The 19,325-nt window shown below is 35.6% G+C and overlaps 1 protein-coding gene across 1 annotated transcript in view; it reads right to left on the reverse strand.

The window, feature by feature from the left end:
* Positions 1–3,317: 3,317 nt before the first annotated feature.
* LOC121374640 overlaps positions 3,318–19,325 on the reverse strand; it is a 60,148-nt gene continuing 44,140 nt past the window's right edge. The window contains 10 exon segments of the mRNA XM_041501748.1: positions 3,318–4,567; positions 6,037–6,120; positions 9,436–9,675; positions 10,730–11,052; positions 11,496–11,933; positions 12,223–12,296; positions 15,732–15,844; positions 16,697–16,992; positions 17,626–17,815; positions 19,062–19,185. Of these exon segments, the coding sequence (XP_041357682.1) occupies positions 4,416–4,567; positions 6,037–6,120; positions 9,436–9,675; positions 10,730–11,052; positions 11,496–11,933; positions 12,223–12,296; positions 15,732–15,844; positions 16,697–16,992; positions 17,626–17,815; positions 19,062–19,185 (2,034 nt within the window). The 3' untranslated portion in view covers positions 3,318–4,415.

The following is a 19,325-nucleotide window of genomic DNA, read 5'->3' on the forward strand; positions in this document are numbered from 1 at the left end:
GAAAAATTACACAATCTATATGCCCTTAAAAAGATTAAGATTGAAAAAGATTAAAGAGGGCTCGTTTTCTGTGTGAGGATTTTGACGCGGTGCGGGCGCGGAACTTAGAAAACAGACACAAGGTCAGTTTTTCCACGTGACACTATAATACTATGAACTCTGTTGTCTTGACAGAATCTCCTACGAGGCAGTCGTATTGTGTGTCTAAGCCTTTCGCGTTTTTTTACTCAGCTAGCGCTGGTGCGATCACCAAATCCCTCGCCGCGCGTATGGAACCTGCTATTGATTAGCTTACAACATATTTGTTGATGCGTTGTTTTCTGTTATTCGCCTCCACAACGCGCCAACGTCACGCCAACCCCCCCCCCCAAAAAAAAAAAAAAACCCACCCAAACAAACCCGCGCACATGGGAAAACGGCTCTTAAATAACTTATTATTTTATTGTTGACTTTGTCTATTTAGAGTTTAATGTTATTTTAAATTTATTTTTGTGCTTATATCCCTTTGAAATTCAAGCACACAACAACGAGAACACACCTTAGCTGTTTTAGCTTTCTGTCGATTGATTGATTTCAACTTATTTTCGTGCTTATATCCAATTAAGGTTCAAGCACGCTGTCCTGGGCACACACCTCAGCTATCTGGGTTGCCTGTCCAGGACAGTGGGTTAGTTGTTAGTTTGTTAGTGGTTAGTCTGTCGAGGGTAGCGGTTCACGGTTAGTAATTAATGGGAGAGAACTCGACCTGTTAAATCTTTATTCTCGCGTATATTTATATTTAAACATTTAGTACAGATACCGTTTTCTTTGTGTGACGCGCCATTCTTCAATTGTCGATCACTGGCGAATCCAGGGGTCCTATTTATAGTGCCTTTTCGTAACATCTCATTTTTTTCTAACACAAAACGCCATGACAACGCATCTTTAATTTAAAATGTTCCGGGGTAGCAAGCTGAAATCTGCTCTTTTGTAAATTTTGGGACCCCCCTTTACAAAATCTTGGATCCGCCCGTGTCCATCACAGTTTACTAAAACCGACGTCTCATGGCGCCCGATGCTCGCAGTTGATTCGTTTAGTAGCGGAATGCCATTGTAACAGATTGCGAGAATACGTGTATAGAAATGTTTAAAAAATTACATTTTAAGATATTTCTGGATATTCGTCTTTATTTGCATCTTGTTGGCCTTGATAGCGAGTTTAATAAAACTGTTGTTGTGTTTGTGTTTGATAGAAATAAATGCTTGACTGCAGCTTTAAAAAGCATCATGGGTTAACGTTAGAAATAGCAACTTTAAATGACCATTGCCATATTTGCACATTTTTGTCTTTTGTTGCCACAGTATTAATTGATTTTGTGCACTGACAGGTAATAATTGCACTGTAAATTACACCCACAGAAATGTAGAAATACAATATAATTGGGTCATTTGCTGGCTGAAACTGATTAATGTTATTGATGAATTGACAACATATGTCGAATGAACGAGCCGTGTGTGTAAGTGCAACTGAGTCTTGGACTTTCGTGTAACAGATCCAGATCAAACAATCTTGAATGTCAAATTTTAGATTTTAGATTTCAAAGAATATAGGTTTCTAAAAATACTATATTACGGTAATATTGTTTTCACCGTTTTCTGTTTATTTGTTTCGTAAACCATAAAACAGTAGTTATACGAGTAAATGTACAAAACGTATAACCTTATATAACGCTGCGCATTAGCCTGATGTGCTATAGGTTGCGGGATCAATCGCCATCAGTGGACTCGGGTTTTAACCCCGTCCCACGATTGGTACACCAAAGGCCATGGTTTGTACAATCCTGTTTATAGGGACATGCATATGAACAGCTGTATATTCCAGTCAAATAATGAGTTACAATTACAGTTGCAAATACCATTCCAAACTGATTGAGTGTAACACCACTATTAACTTTTTTGTTTAACGACACCACTAGAGCACATCATTATTTATTAATCATCAGCTATCGGATGTCAAACATTTGGTAATGTTGACATATTTTCTTAGAAAGGAAACCATCTACATATATTCATTAGTAGCAAGGTGTCTTTTATATGCACCATCCCACAGACAGGATAACACATACTACATTGGCTGGAATGAGAAATAGCCCAATGGGTCGACCGACGGGGAACGATCCCAGACCAAGCGCTTTACCACTGGGCTACGTTTTGACAACATGGATGAGTTTCTTGGTTGCAATCATTCTCTGCTGTCATCCCTTATTTCTTTCTATCAGTAGATCTATATGCGGTACAAAACTGAACCTTTTTGTACCCACTCACCCCATTTAATGTTTCGTAACGCATATATATGACACTCCCGTCTAAAATTACACAACGCTCTCCAGGTACTTTGACTACAAACCGTTACCTAATTTGACCAACATTATTTGGTTTTCAGTTGAGTTTATATATTTGATTTGTTTGTTTGGTATCATTCGTAAAATTTGTTACTTTAACGACACCACTAGAGCACTAGATATATTAATCATCGAAAATTGGATGTCAAACATGTGGTAATTCCGAAATATAGTCTCGCTACATTTTCCATTAGTAGCACGGAATCTTTTATATGCAGTTCCCCAGAAACACGACAACGCATACCACGGCCTTTGATATACTAATCGTTGTATAATCCTTGCATGCATTTAATTTATAAATTAAAGTAGCGCATGCTTTGAAAATGTTACGGAACTCTTAACAGACACTCTCATCCCTCCTTAACGTTTTATAATAGTGCTGCATAGGCCCATCTGGCTGAATACTTTCTTGTACTCATTTAAAGAATCCATGATTATTCAATTCTATTCATCGCCAGTTATGATACACCAGGAGATGGGGGGGGGGGGGGGGGCCGGAACCTAAACCTAATAGAGAGAAGAAAAAACATATTAACCCCCCCCCCCCCCACACACAAAAAACATGCAAGGCGTATTATCTTGTTCATTACTTTTACTGCTGTAGATTGTGTTGAGGAGAATTCTATTAACGCCTTCCAGATATGATGTTTAATGTTTCTACTCCATGTATGATGGAAATTAACAAATAAATCAATGCAAAAAGGAAATAAGCAACCAAGGGAAATAAATGTAAAAGAAAGTGAACTATTATCGAGACAGAATTATGTCCCTTTAAACAACAACTAATTAATTGACCCAAACGCGTTTGGACACCATGTATACTTATATATTATACCACAAACAACAGCAACAATGACTTTAAAGTTTCTGACAGAATGTTGCTACGCAGTACATATAAGAGTTGTTTAACAATGGAAAATAAAACAACACCCTGAAAATCATCAAAAATATAATTGGCACAATGGATTGACCAATCGCAGGTCTATTCGTTTTACTCCTCAATCCCTTATTTTAGGATAGATACGGCCCTGACCGTATATATATTAAAACAAATGGAAGTTGTACGAACACTTATCATTTGTATACAAAAATATTTTATTTTACTACTGAATAATAAATATTAACGACAATTGAGGTTTTCGCAAATACCAACAGTATATCAAGTACTTTACCAACATTTATACACGTTTACACATTTTTGTATATAAACCTCCATTTTATTTTCAGTATCTGCATTCGTTATGTCTATTGAGTTAACGGCATGTGTATACGGCTATACACAATATCTTCGTTTAAATATGTATATACACAACGATAGACGTATATTGGATCTAACAACAGCTTTCTCAGCTGTCTTTCCACAATCAATGCATCGATTGTTCTGGAAATATTTACACATGCATCTATAATCACTTTTTCATAAACGAAATTAATAATAACACTGACAAACACAGTATGTTTGAAACAGCTGTCTCCAGATTGTGCTAGTGATAAGACAACGAACTGGTATTCCAATGGTATTTCAAGTATTTTGAAGAAAACGTAATAGTAAAATCGGTCGTATCGGTATTTATAAAACAATCGATCTTATAACTGATAATTAAATACAAATAACAACCAAATGTTCCCCATTTCGTCATTATAAAATACACTCAACGAACTGACTTTCCAAAAACATTTTTAACTATTCTACCACCTTTGATGTAAACAAAGTATACCGAACTCCAATGTAAACATATCACGCAATTTTCAACTGTTATTGCCATCACTTGTGAGGTTGCTATAACCCTAACCCTTGTATAGAATTTTGGTATTATTTAGTTTAAATGTATTATTTTTTTATATCCTTTTTACAACTATAAATATCACTGGTGAGTTTTCAATGGAGGTAAAGTTATATAAAACGTCATTTCTGTATATAACCTCCTTGTCTTTTTCAGTCCAGTTCAGTATATATAAACGTCATTTCTGTATTTAACCTCCTTGTCGTGTTCAGTATCTGTGTATTTTTAAAAGTGTATTTTTTTAACATCATCAGCTGCTATCTTCTAATGGATTACTGACAAAGTGTACTTTCATATCATAATCATGATTCCTCGATTTCCACCGCTTGATGGAAAACATAGTTACTGCTGAAATGATGGCTCCCAGTATTAGCATGCCAATAGCCAAACCAGCTTTTGTACCTGTGAAACAAAAGTTGAAACATATATAATCAAAATACACTCAGCTAAATACATCCGATGTACAAGGAACATTAAAAAAAAAACCCCAAAAAACCCCCCAAAAAAAACCAATAAGAAAAACAACAAATAAAATCCCCCCCCAAATAAATTAGCAACCCCCCACCCAGAGGATTGAAGAAAGTTATGACCATGTTTTAGTTTAAAGCCACTTCTCTTTATAATCTAATAATTAAATTTTCTTTGCGTCTATACACTTTACGGCAATCGATTGGTCCAGAGGTGGTTAGTTTTTTTCGTTCATATCTCGATGAACCCCAAACAATTAAGCCACGCCTACTACCCCCCCCCCCCCCCCCCCCCCCCCCCACGGACTCGCACTACTTTTGTGCAAAAAGCCGGATTATTCTGGCAATCATACTTCGATATTTTGAAGAAAACACACGTGAAAGCTACAAAAAAATTTATACGATAAATTAATGGAAAATGCTATAGCAGAGTAGACATGTTGATCTATACGCATTGATTGAAAAAAAAAAACACAACAAAAAAACCTTTTCGCTAATCATGACATGAGACTCGGTCGTTGGCCAAAGAAATCATGTAGGAAACTTCACGCCTGTAAGTTACTTGTAAGCGATGTTTAACAGCTGTTGGCGAAAATTAAACGGTTCCACCGACAGCATAAATGTTAGACACGTTCCTTTCATTCACTTTCATAAAATATAAACTAAACACGAATAGGACAATTCCTTCCAATATAGGCCTAACTAAATGATCCGTAAAAATGCACAACAGCTAGAGGAAATGACGTCATTTACAAAAACAATCACCTGATTCAAATAATAGTGAATGAACGTTCGCATTCTTACGCGACATAAGTGTCAATGAAGTTTACACGAACAGTACTACAGGCATATTTAAAGCTAAACTAAATAAATTCTGTTATATATTGTTAAAGTATGCATATAAATTTAATTATAAGATTTGACCGCAATTATTTTTTGGTTCCTGCAAGTATGAACCGAAAAAACGATGTGCACACTTTCGTATGACCCTCTACGCGGGATCATACAGTGTGCAAATTGTTTTTTTGGTTCATACTTGCATGAACCAAAAAATAATTGCGGTCAATTGTTAATTATTTTGTGTGTAACTATATATGTTATGTTTGGTAGTATTTAGACATTTTAGTAGGTGACCGGGCCGTGAACATTCTGATACATGACTTTTAATAAGAATTGAAGAACGTTAATACCGTGTTTTAGTTTAAAACAAGTTCTGTTTTGTTTGTGTTAGTATCACTACGTGTGGTAGTATTTCAAACCTGTGGTGGCTGAGGAGCTATGCTCTCAAATATTACAGTAGTCTATCCTACAATGTCGCACAGTTAAGCCACAACAGTCAGAGTCCCTCCTAACAACGAAATACTAGCTTCGTCACGGTAGATAATATGTCTACCATGTACTAACCTGTGTCACTAGTGCTGGCGTGTACAGTCTGGTAATGAAGAGCTCCATTGGGGTCATACGGCGTGCCATCTGCCAGTGTTTTACCTGGCGAAACAGACATGAAATAAACATCAACATCACACTGACAATCAAACTGATATATGTGTTTTACCTGGCGAAACAAACAGGCAATATACATAACATCACACTGACAATAAAACTGACAATCAAAATGGTATACATGTATGTGTATTACCTAGTGAAACAAACATAATATATACATCAACATCAAACTGAAATATGTGTATTACCTAGTGAAACAAACATGGAATACACATCAACACCAAACTGACAGCCAACTCAAATATGTGTATTACCTAGTGAAACAAACATGAAATATACATTGATCAACATCAAACTGACAGCCAACTCAAATATGTGTATTACCTAGTGAAACAAACATGAAATATACATTGATCAACATCAAACTGATAGCCAAGTGAAATACTAGTATGTGGTTTGCCTGGTGAAACAAACATTAAATATATATCAACATCAAACTGACAACCAACTGAACTATGTATATTACTAGTGAAACAAACATTAAATCGACATCATTGATGCACCGATTCCATACTATATCGCCTGTCAAACCGAACTATGTGTATTACCTAGTAAAACAAACATGAAATTTACACCAACACCAAACCGACAGTCAAACTGAAATATGTGTTTTACCTGGTGAAATAAACATGAAATATAATGCCTTATCATCTAATTTGTTTGTTTATTTGTTGTTGTTGTTGTTGTTGTTGTGTGTGTGTGTGTGTGTGTGTGTGTGTGTGTGTGTGTGTGTGTGTGTGTGTGTGTACGAGCGCGCGCGCGCGTGTGTGTTTTCATCCATCATAATAGGTACAATGATTAAATATCATGCATGTAACGGTAGTACAGAGAAATATCACATGCATCACGCCGAATGTCACATGACAAATGTAGTCACCAGTTTCTACAATTAAAATATATTTCAGTGTTACGCTCGTATAAATTCAGATAAGTTTAATCAAAACTCTTCAAGATAGATATTAAAATGTTCAGTATTAAACTTACATTTTAGTTCTTTACAGTTCTCTTTATAAATTGTTTTAAATATGTTGTTTTGTGCAGACTGTCCCAAAGAATCTCTGTCAACTTTCAAAAATACTCATCAAAAGGCTAGCAAAAATTACCTGTTAAACGTTTCATTGTTAAATTTTAAGTTAATTTTTTAACATTCAATACAAATTCATAAATTTAGAAATCTCTCTCTATTAGTTTGTGATATTGTGTAATTGTTATTGCAGATATCAGGGCATCCTTAAATACATAATATGTTACTCCTATGCATTGGTCACCCACACTGTCTCAAAGTTATTTATGGGGCGACAGGAAAAAATATATTATAAGATATGGTGGTGGGAAAAAAAGAGGTGTGATGGGGGCATACCCCCTCCCCTTCTCCGGCTACGCCACTGCTAACATGGATCACGCGTCATATTGTAAAAGCAGGACATTAAAGCCGCACACCCTAGTTCCATCCAGCGAAAATAAATTATAATTTGGTTAATCTACAAACCTGTAGCACACTTAGATCACGTTTTTATCAAATGGAGTGAAAAAGCAGGTTTTATATCGAAAAATACCATGGGAATTCCCATGTCCCAATTGCTTGAAGTAATTTTGAAAGTTTGTATTCTCATGTCACCGGTAGATGTCACTCGAAGCACAACAATGCCTACGTCACGACAAATTTCACAGACTTGGGGTGCGTTCTTTTCACCTCTCCTGGACATGTTCCAACTGTTCTGTCCTGGTTGTATCCCCTCTCCAGATATCGTAGGACTTACCAAAATTATTGGTTTTAAGGGTTTGTAAAGTTTTGTATTGAGATACTTACTTGTCTGAACTTTATTGTTACTGAAAATGTTCACGAACTGTGAAGAAACATCTCACAAATGAACAACAACAAATGTTGATCGCGCGAACCGTGCACGAGAAAAAATGTTTTAAATCTCAGCTGGGAGTGGGGGTTTGTCCGAAAACCCCTTAGCTTACGCCCGTGATAACGAATGTCATACTGAAGCTAGAAAGATTTATTATATAAGTGTCATATGACGAAAACATTAAGGCAGGGTGAGGGGTCTAGACTGTGGCAAGCGAAGTTTATAGGGGTGGGGGTTGAGACATGTTCCCCTGGAAAAGGTATTGAAAAGCAATTTACTTGGGCGGGGTTTGTCACGTGATCAACACCACGAGACAAACAAAATCAAACCCCCAAACCTTGATTCACAAATCAATGAATTTAGAAATATTCTGGTGAAGACAAACGTTTTTAACATTTCATTCATATATGCTTACTAAATTCAAAGTATTTAACCAAAACACATGTCTCATTTACAGAACAATCTATTCAAAAGACCCCGGCAATGTACTTGCAACGTAAACAAGCTATTTCTGGGATGTATTGACCTTTGACCGGCTCTGTTTTCCTAATCGACGGGCCCCAATAAAAGTGATGACGTCATAAATGCTTGCTTAACAACACGACTGTTGTGGTCGTTGTGTGTTGGAATAACGATATTACTACTGGTTTCATTTCTCGATTTACAGTTCTGATATTCAATCATTTAATTGAGACAGGTAAGTACCAACTTGTTACATGATATTTTTATTTTCTATTTTTAAAAGTACAGAAAACTGAAAAAGAACGATAGCTTGTAACGCTATGCTTCAAACTATATTATTGTTATCCACATTTAGGTTGTTTTTGTTTGTTTGTTTATTATCAGTGGCGGATCGGGGGGGGGGGGGGGTGGGGGCAGGGGCCTAAGTCCCCCTAACGTTTACGACAGTTATATATTTATTGTATTTTCTCATTTTTTACGTTGGAGAATCCGAGAAATCTCTTCGGTAACATTTGTGGCCTTCGACCACATATCATTAAGCCCCCCCCCCCCCCCCACAATGATTTTTTTTGTATCCGCCACTGGTTATTGTCAGCTTATTAGTTCGTTTCGTGTTTTGTTTTGTTTTGGAGTTTGTTTCTTGTTTTGTTTTGGAGTTTTCTATTTTCCCTTGTTTTTATTTTATTTATTTATTTATTTATTTATTTATATATTTATTTATTTATTTGTTATTGTTGTTGTTGTTGTTTGTAATGTTAGGCTTTTTGTTTAGGGGATATTATTCAGTTTGGTGCACATATCAAACAAAATGTCATATGTATTCAATTAAATTATAATTGAACGTTAATTAGAATTAAGTTTAGAATTGATGGCACCGCTCCCCCTAGATTCCAACGTCTATGGTGTTTTTTTTAGTAACCGAAATAATAAAAGGTATGCCTATCTAGTTATTTTATTGTTAAAGTTGGTCCCTACTTACGTAAATATAGGCTGCACGATTTGCTGGTTTCTACTTTGACTTGTGTGTCAGATTTCGTGTGTGCTCGGGACAATACACACGAGGACGAGTTGGGACAGAACTCGAAACTGCGACATTCCAGCGCCGACTCCTCAACACACAGCTTGGCGCACTGCATCCTCGACACGCCGTCAACCACGATGTCGTCATTCCCGTTAATCACGACGCCTCGTTTTGGTGAAAAGTCGTAAACGTAGTCCCCTGTGAAAACCAACAATATATTATACATTTAAAAAAACAAAAACAACCCCAAAACAACAAAAACAAAACAAAAAACAAAACAAAACAAACCCGACAAAAACAAACCAAAAACTCCAGAGATAAATAAACCACCAATAACAATATCAACAACATAATGGACCAAAGTTATGAACTGATCACCGCGCATTTATTTTATCGTACATTAGTTAAATAGAACAAAACCTGGTCTTCTTATATGGAACCGAGAGTTCTTATTATGATAGAACAAAACCCAGAGTTCTTTTTAGATAGAACAAAACCCAGATTTCTTATTATGACAGAACAAACCCCAGTGTTCTTATTAGATAGAACAAAACCCCATATTCTTATGTGGATAGAACAAAACCTGGTGTTCTTATGTGCATAGAATAAAACCCAGAGTTCTTACGTGGAGAGAACAAAAGCCGGTGTCCTTATGTGCATAGAATAAAACCCAGAGTTCTTATTATGACAGAACAAACCCAAATGTTCTTATTAGGTTAGAACACAATGAAAACAAGAACGATATTTTTCCACCCAACTATCTCGAAATGTCGGTCAAATAAACATATATTTGTTGTGAAAGACAGAATAATTTCAATCACATCTATGTCGCAAAATAATAAATATAATATTAAAAATTTCACGTCTATAAGTTCTTTCAACAAAAAAAAAGAAAAAAAAAGAAAAAAGAAAAGAAAAAATGCAAATGATTTGACAGTCCCTGCACATTTTCCTTTGGGCGAAAGGGAGCTACAAATGACTACATACTTTGATTAGCAATAAGTGATGGCCACACATTTACACGCTTCATTGGAGAAAATCCATATGGTACCTGTGGTCATCACGCTGAAGATTCGGAACATTTCCTGTTATTTTGACCCCAAAGATGGAAAGTGACCAGTGTTTCTGCACTCGCCTTTTCATTATTTGCTTTATTACTTACTAGTATGCCTATTTGTCGATGTGCGGACTGCTCTCCTTATTTGAAATGTCTCGCCAAAATGGAAGCGTCTGTTGGGCACACACTACTTACTTGAGTAATGGTAACACATTGGGCTGGACAGAAGTGAATTCGCAGGCATATCTAGAATGTGGGTTTTGTGCAGACGACAGCTTTTCATTTCGGAGCAGAAGTCAAACGAGTGACACGTGATCTGCGTTGAAGTGGAGCACGCTTTGGCGCACATGTCAGCCGAGTTGGTGTCGCTCACTATGACGTCTGCCTTCGCAACCATCACCTGACCTGGAAACAGCTTGTAGTTCATGATGTACCTCCCTGCAACAAGAAAAGTAGGCACGTTCTGACCAGTTTTATGTCTATTGAGACACTTCGTGATTTCAGATGGTAGAAGCATACTTTGGTACATTTAAGAGCAAAAGCGAAGTTTTGAGTTTCTCTTTGCAAGACCTATAATTCCAATAGTTCAAATTATATAAGATAAAAGTTAGACAACAATCCACGGCACCCTCAGAATGTGTCCTTCTTTGAGTAAAACACGATGGTTTATTAGGTTTTTGAAGGTCCATTCATGCTTTTGTACAACTATTAATATCAACCCATTTTTGTCTTTTTCTCACTGACTCAAAAGCAAATTCTAATGCCCGGATTACTACGTTTATGTAATTAATTTTGACAGTTTAAATATATACATGTACTTGTAAAATGCTAGGAGGGACTTTAATATAGATTTTAGTATGTTGGCCAATTACAAAACTGCTTTATTTAGACGGTAATAAATGTTTTGACCAACTCCATGGACCTAAATAAACAGCGGACAGCCACGATATCAGATGTATATTATGTTCTCAGATAGATTCGAGTCGTACTTGCGTAGAGGTCGCAGAAGGAGTGCTGTTTGACGAGGTCCGGCCTCTGGTCTGGATGAGTGCTGCTCAGGAGACAGGTGCCCGTTGTGAAGCAGTAGTCGAACGACTCGCAGTCGAACCGGATCTCCTCGGAACACGCGGTCGCGCAGTCGTCCACTGCCACCTGGTCCAGCTTGAAGTCGTTGTGGCCCATCACCACGCTCGTCTTGAACACTTTGTACTGCTTTATAAAGTCTCCTGGGTACAAAACCGAACACAGCATCAACCCAGTGACAGGACGGAATACATGTACATAGGGGTGTATATAGAAATGCCATTTGATTTTTAAATGTCGTTTTGACATCCCATTCATATTATAATTACGTGCATGTGCTTTAACTTGTGCTGTCTGACTGGCGTATGTGCACACTCTATTCATTCATTTAATCCAGTAATATTTAGCCACAAGGAGTTAGGAATTATCTACACTGAACACTAAAAATAAAGCAAATATACAATTTTCTGCTGTAAGACTAAATTTAGTTTTATTTAAAGGAATGTTTAACAAAGTACACACTGAGATTGAGGACAAGTGCAGGTTGATATACTGTCTGTCATTTCACAGAACGGAGCGCCTGTAATCTAGTGTATCTATTCTAATTACAACCTAACCATGAGCCTGTTTTGCCTTTGTTTCTATGTTCAGTATAATTACGAGACGTACCTCCAGAAGGCTGGGCGGAATCAGGTCGAATGATTGTGTCCCTGATACCAGTGGCTTTGTACTCGAACGTCTAAACACAAATACAACACATCACACATCATAGCCACAGCATTTTAAAACAGCTTAGACGCATATGATATTCTCCTATTTTTAATTTACACTTAATATACTTACGCAAAGAAATAAGTGATAACACCAATGCTCATAGAAAAAAACAGTGACTGCAACCAAATGTCTCACCTAGCGTCAGGAAGTTAACCATGTTAGTGACATTGAATCGAACATTACTGACATTCAGCCATACATTACTGACATTCAATCCTTCATTGCAATTCAATTCTACATTCAATATTCAGTTGTACATTACTGGCATTCAGTCCTGTATTACTGAAATTCAATCTTACATTACTGACATTCAGTTGTACATTACTTGCATTCGATTTGCATTACTAACATTCAGTTGTACATTACTGACATTCAGTCATACATTACTGACATTCAATCCTATTTAGTGACATTCAGTCGTACATTACTGACATTCAGTCATTACTGACATTCAGTCATACATTACTGACATTCAATCTTACATTACTGATATTCAATCTTACATTACTGACATTCAGTCGTACATTACTAACATTCAATCCTATTTACTGACATTCAGTCCTATTTACTGACATTCAGTCGTACATTACTGACATTCAGTCATACTTTACTGACATTCAATCTTACATTACTGACATTCAATCTTACATTACTGATATTCAATCTTACATTACTAACATTCAGTTGTACATTATTGACATTCAGTCATTACTGCATTCAGTCATACATTACTGACATTCAATCTTACATGACTGATATTCAGTCTTACATTACTGACATTCAGTCGTACATTACTAACATTCAATCATATTCACTGACATTCAGTCGTACATTACCGACATTCAGTCATTACTGACATTCAGTCTTACATTACTGACATTCAATTCTACTTAGTGACATTCAGTCGTATATTACTGACATTCAGTCATTACTGACATTCAGTCATACATTACTGACATTCAATGTTACATTACTGATATTCAATCTTACATTACTGACATTCAGTCGTACATTACTAACATTCAATCATATTCACTGACATTCAGTCGTACATTACCGACATTCAGTCATTACTGACATTCAGTCTTACATTACTGACATTCAATTCTACTTAGTGACATTCAGTCGTATATTACTGACATTCAGTCATTACTGACATCCAGTCATACATTACTGACATTCAGTCATACATTACTGACATTCAATCCTACTTAGTGACAGTCATTCGTACATTACTGACATTCAGTCATTACTGACATTCAGTCATACATTACTGATATTCAATCTTACATTACTGACATTCAGTCATACATTACTGACATTCAATCCTATTTACTGACATTCAGTCGTACATTACTGATTCAGTCATTACTGACATTCAGTCATACTTTACTGACATTCAATCTTACATTACTAACATTCAATCTTACATTACTGATATTCAATCTTACATTACTAACATTCAGTTGTACATTACTGACATTCAGTCATTACTGCATTAAGTCATACATTACTGACATTCAATCTTACATTACTGATATTCAATCTTACATTACTGACATTCAGTCGTACATTACTAACATTCAATCATATTTACTGACATTCAGTCGTACATTACCGACATTCAGTCATTGCTGACATTCAATCTTACATTACTGACATTCAATTCTACATTACTAACATTCAGTCATACATTACTGATACTCAGTCGTACACTACTGACATTCAATCCTACACAACTGACATTCAATCTTATATTACTGACATTCAATCTTATATTACTGACATTCAGTTTTACATTCAGTCGTACATTACTGACATTACTGACATTCAGTCGTACATTACTGACATTCAACCATACATTACTGACATCCAATCCTACATTATTAACAGTCAGTCTTGCATTACTGACATTCGGTCGTATACTACTGATATTCAATCCTACATAACTGATATTCAATCTTAAATTACTGACATTCAATCCTACATTGCTAACATTCAGTCTTGCACTACTGACATTCAGTCATATACTACTAACATTCAGTCGTACACTACTGACATTTAATCCTGCATAACTGACATTCAATCTTATATTAATGACATTCAATTTTACATTACTGACATTCAGTCGTACATTAATGAAATTCAGTCCTACTTACTGATATTCAGTCGTACATTACTGACATTCAGCCACACATTACTGACATTCAATCTTATATTAATGACACTCAATCTTGCATTACTGACATTTAGTCGTATACTACTGATATTCAATCCTACATAACTGATATTCAATCTTAAATTACTGACATTCAATCCTACATTGCTAACATTTAGTCTTGCACTACTGACATTCAGTCATATACTACTGACATTCAGTCGTACTCTATTGACATTTAATCCTACATAACTGACATTCAATCTTATATTAATGACATTCAATTTTACATTACTGACATTCAATCATACATTACATACATCCAATCATACATTACTGACATTCAATAATACATTATTAACATTCAGTCTTGCATTACTGACATTCAGTCATATACTACTGATATTCAATCCTACATAACTGACATTCAATCTTACATTACTGACATTCAATCTTACATTACTGACATTTAGTCGTATATTACTGATATTCAATCCTACATTACTGACATGCAATCATACATTACTGGTATTCAGTCGTACATTACTGTCATTGAATCCCTCATAACTGTTATTCAATTCTACATTACTAACATTCCGTCTTACATTACTGATATTCAATCGTACATAACTGACATTCAGTCGTACATTACTGGCATTCAATCCTATTTACTGACATTCAGTTGTACATTACTGACATTCAGTCGTACATTATTGACATTCAGTCATACATTGCTGACATTCAATCCTACATAACTGACATTCAATCCTGCATTACTGATATTCAATCCTACATTACTGACATTCAATCCTACATTACTGACATTCAGTCGTACGTTACTGGCATTCAATCCTATTTACTGACATTCAGTTGTACATTACTGACATTCAGTCATTACTGACATTCAGTCGTATATTACTGACATTCAGTCATACATTGCTGACATTCAATCCTACATAACTGACATTCAATCCTACATTACTGACATTCAATCCTATGTTACTGACATTCAATCTTACATTACTGACATTCAATCCTACATTACTGACATTTACTCCTACCTACATTACTAACATTCAATCTTACATTGCTGACATACATAAAGCTGTCACTATCAGTCAAATATAGTGTTGAAACTTTTGAAAATGTAACTGATAAGAATTACATATTGCCAAAATGTATTAAGCGCAAACCAGTATTATAAGGACTAAGTTTTAAAACTAAATCACAGACCAATATTACCTTACTGCCATCGTAAGTAATGGGTAAGATGAAGACTCCTTTGTACACCATGTCTTTGAGCGTGTCATACACGCGCATCATGGACAGTTCGGGACCCGTCCCGTTCACAGATCCTAACAACAATAATAGGCACAAATAAACAATCAAAATACGGTAAACTACTTTACATTATAATTTTGGGTTGTTTTGGGGGTTTTGTTTTAGAAAGCTTTAATTAAATTAAGTCTGGAAAAGGTTAAACAGTTACATTTGATGCCAAATGTATCGCTAAATAATTTTTTGTTTTTGCTACCCAACAGATTAGTAGACCAATGCATAAATGCAAATATTCGACGTGTTATACCCGTGTTAGTAACTTTCTTTTGGTATTGTTATTAGTGATATACCTAGTTTACAGATTTCATTTTAACCCTTTATTCAAATTTAGTAAATATGACCTCGTACAAATATACACTACACTAGTGTTGGCAATCGGTTGGAATTTCATCATCCATCGCTATTGGGACGACCAAAACCCGTGGAAATACAAGCACTGATATTTCAAAGTAGGAAACAAATTTCAGTATCTGATTTTGGTGGCTAATTAAGTTATATTAGAGAGACATATTTAAACAATGGCAGCAAACGTAGGTATATTATAATTCAATTTTCAATGTATTCGTAGTCAGATAACTATCGAATGGTTCAACAATACAACAATAGTTCTTGTCTTCTTTGGCAAAAGGCAGTACGTGCTAATCGTGTACAAAATGAGACAGGTATTTTATTAACTGTGGTATTAAAAAAATAAACATAAAACTAATATAATCAGGTATCAGAGAATTTCTCAGAATCATATTCCTAGAATACTAACCTTAAGAAACAAAATCATTTAACTTCTAAATAAATCGAAATGGATAAAAGTCACAAAAATTATTTTCTCCAAATCCTTAATTCACCGCATACTTCCTTGTTGCCTTAGTAGGGAAGACATGTATACTGAAATGATGGCTTACGCGAGTAGTGGGTACACATGACGCTGGTCTGACCCGGAACTAGATAGCCGTCAGGGACATGCGTGGTGCTGAACATACATTCTGATGTGGAAGGGCAGAAGTCGAAGCTGTTACAGATGAAGTTCACCTGCTGGATACACGCCTGGGCGCATTCCCTTGCATTTCTCACATTGGACACTTTCAGGTTCGTTTGACGGGCTGGGTGCTGGCCGTCCATTTTGTGAAAGTATACTACAATAAACCGATCATGACGGCCATTTCCATTTCATGAAAAATCATAGTCATTATTTGACACACTCGGATGTGCAAAGACGTCCGCTCATCTCACAGCTTCCGAGGCTTCAGGCCATAAGTAAAAAACATCTCAAAACATTCCAAAGAAGCGTCTCATCCGGGTCCCCACCCCAATACTTCATTTTTTCTGGTCTTTAATATAATCAACCATAATAAGAGTTCGTTTCTTTGTAATGTTTCTTTGCTACATTATTATAATACGATATTATTCGTAAATTTAATGTAATGTACTGTAAAGCAATGCAATGCAACATTACTGCTTTCTGTGGAACGTGAAATATTTAACAGTCTCTCGAGATATGCTTTTAATGCTATACAAATTAACATCATGTTTCAAATTATATTGCGCCAACATAATATGTACGTATTTGCTTTTAGAGTTGTAGTATTCCTATTTCTATCGCTCTTAGTCTCTCTATCTATATCTATATATATATATATATATATATATATATATATATATATATATATATATATATCTCTCTCTCTCTCTCTCTCTCTCTCTCTCTCTCTCTCTCTCTCTCTCTCTGTATTTGTATCTCTTTCTCTGATCTATGTTTTGTGATTTTGTTACATAAAATGAATAATTAGTTATTTTAGTCTACAATAAAATGAACTCACGCATGAAATCTGGCACCTCCAGTAAAGTGACGAGAAGAAACACTGAATCAAGGTTGTACGTGAGATCCAGGTTTTGAAATCGCAGCGCAGACGTCCTTGTAACATCCGACAGGAACTGTCTAGCTGTTGACAGGAACACTGTCTTGCCGTCATCCAGATACGGATGAAAATGTTCTGCAAATAAATATTCATATAGGTCATTGATCAGCTTACAACAAACAATATAGGGTATTTCTGATCAACGCATACTTTTTTTTTTTTCACATCTTGTCAAGAGAAATTAGTTTTAGAATATATAATCATCTACATATTCGTTCGGCGTTACCCAAGCCCAGACTTCTAAAAACGAGATTCTTATGTGTTCGTGATCAGATGAAAGATCTTTAAAGGACCAAAGATCCTGATAGGTATGTGGGAACTGGTTTAAAGTTTATGTTCAACTGAGGTTCAAACGCGCCATAGTTTGTATCCAAAACGATAAGGAGTGGAGGGGTGGGGGGTTGGGGCGGAGGTGCTGTGTTAAAACGGGTTATGGATAATTTGGAATAACAGTTAGTGAAAACGTATGGATAAAATGTTAATAGGTCAATTAAAACTAAAAGACTGCCAGGCCCAAATTATATTAAAATTTGGAGAATTTTAGAAGGACAATCGAAAATAAATAAGAGAAACAAGAGATGATCAAATTATTTAATAATGCAAAAAACTAAAAAAATTAACAGTTTGACATCCGATTGTGAACGACGGTCTAAACTTGTAAAATTCGATGAAGCTGCCCTTGTGCATGATTCATTTACAGGTTAGGACTCTGTTTATTGCTGACACAAGAAGGAAACAAAACAGAATAAAGAGAAAGGAGGGATGTATATCAGGGTAAAATTTGATTAAGCCTGTTTGAACTTTTTCAGACTGAATCATGTACATTCTGTGGTGATACTAAAGAAACTCTAGTTCATTTATTTGTTCAATGTCAGTATGTTAAAACTATTTGCTATTGCTTCCTAGATGATCTAAATGTAAAATGCGGCACTGTCGTACCTAATGCCGCTGAGGTACTTCTTTTTGGTCTTTTTATTAATAGTCCAAATATTGATATTATCAATCTTTATTTGCTTTTATTACAATACTATATACATATTTGTAGAATGAAAACAAAAATCATGTTTGGCTTACATACGTCGTTATAAGCAGATTGAATTGTATTCTCTTTATCTTTACCCCCGGAAAAAGCTGGTAAAATACGAACAACGTGGCAATATCTTAGTAGAGTACTTCACATGTAATACAAATCTTCTTGTATTAATTAATAACTTTATCATAATATTTGCTCAAAATTGCGATATCGAACACATCTAGGGAACAGTTGTAAATGCGAGCGTATGCGTGCTGTTTTTATCAGTATGTGAACTGGACTATTTACGATTGAACGTGATCTCAAAGTGGTGCTTCTGGTTGTCGGTGAAACACTTCCTGATGTCAAACACTGATAAATCGAGATAGTGATTCTCGAAATCGAAAATGTTGATTGTCATAAACTGTTTTTTCTGAAAGAGACAAAACACTTTTAAGTTAATGGTATGTCAAAATGTACACCAGGCCCAAAGGAACGATATCTGGTGTGTGTGTGTGTGTGTGTGTGTGTGTTGTTTGTGTGTGTGTGTGTGTGTGTGTGTGTGTGTGTGTG

This window comes from Gigantopelta aegis, chromosome 6 (genome assembly GCF_016097555.1).
Source record: "Gigantopelta aegis isolate Gae_Host chromosome 6, Gae_host_genome, whole genome shotgun sequence".
NCBI classification, from domain to species: domain Eukaryota; kingdom Metazoa; phylum Mollusca; class Gastropoda; order Neomphalida; family Peltospiridae; genus Gigantopelta; species Gigantopelta aegis.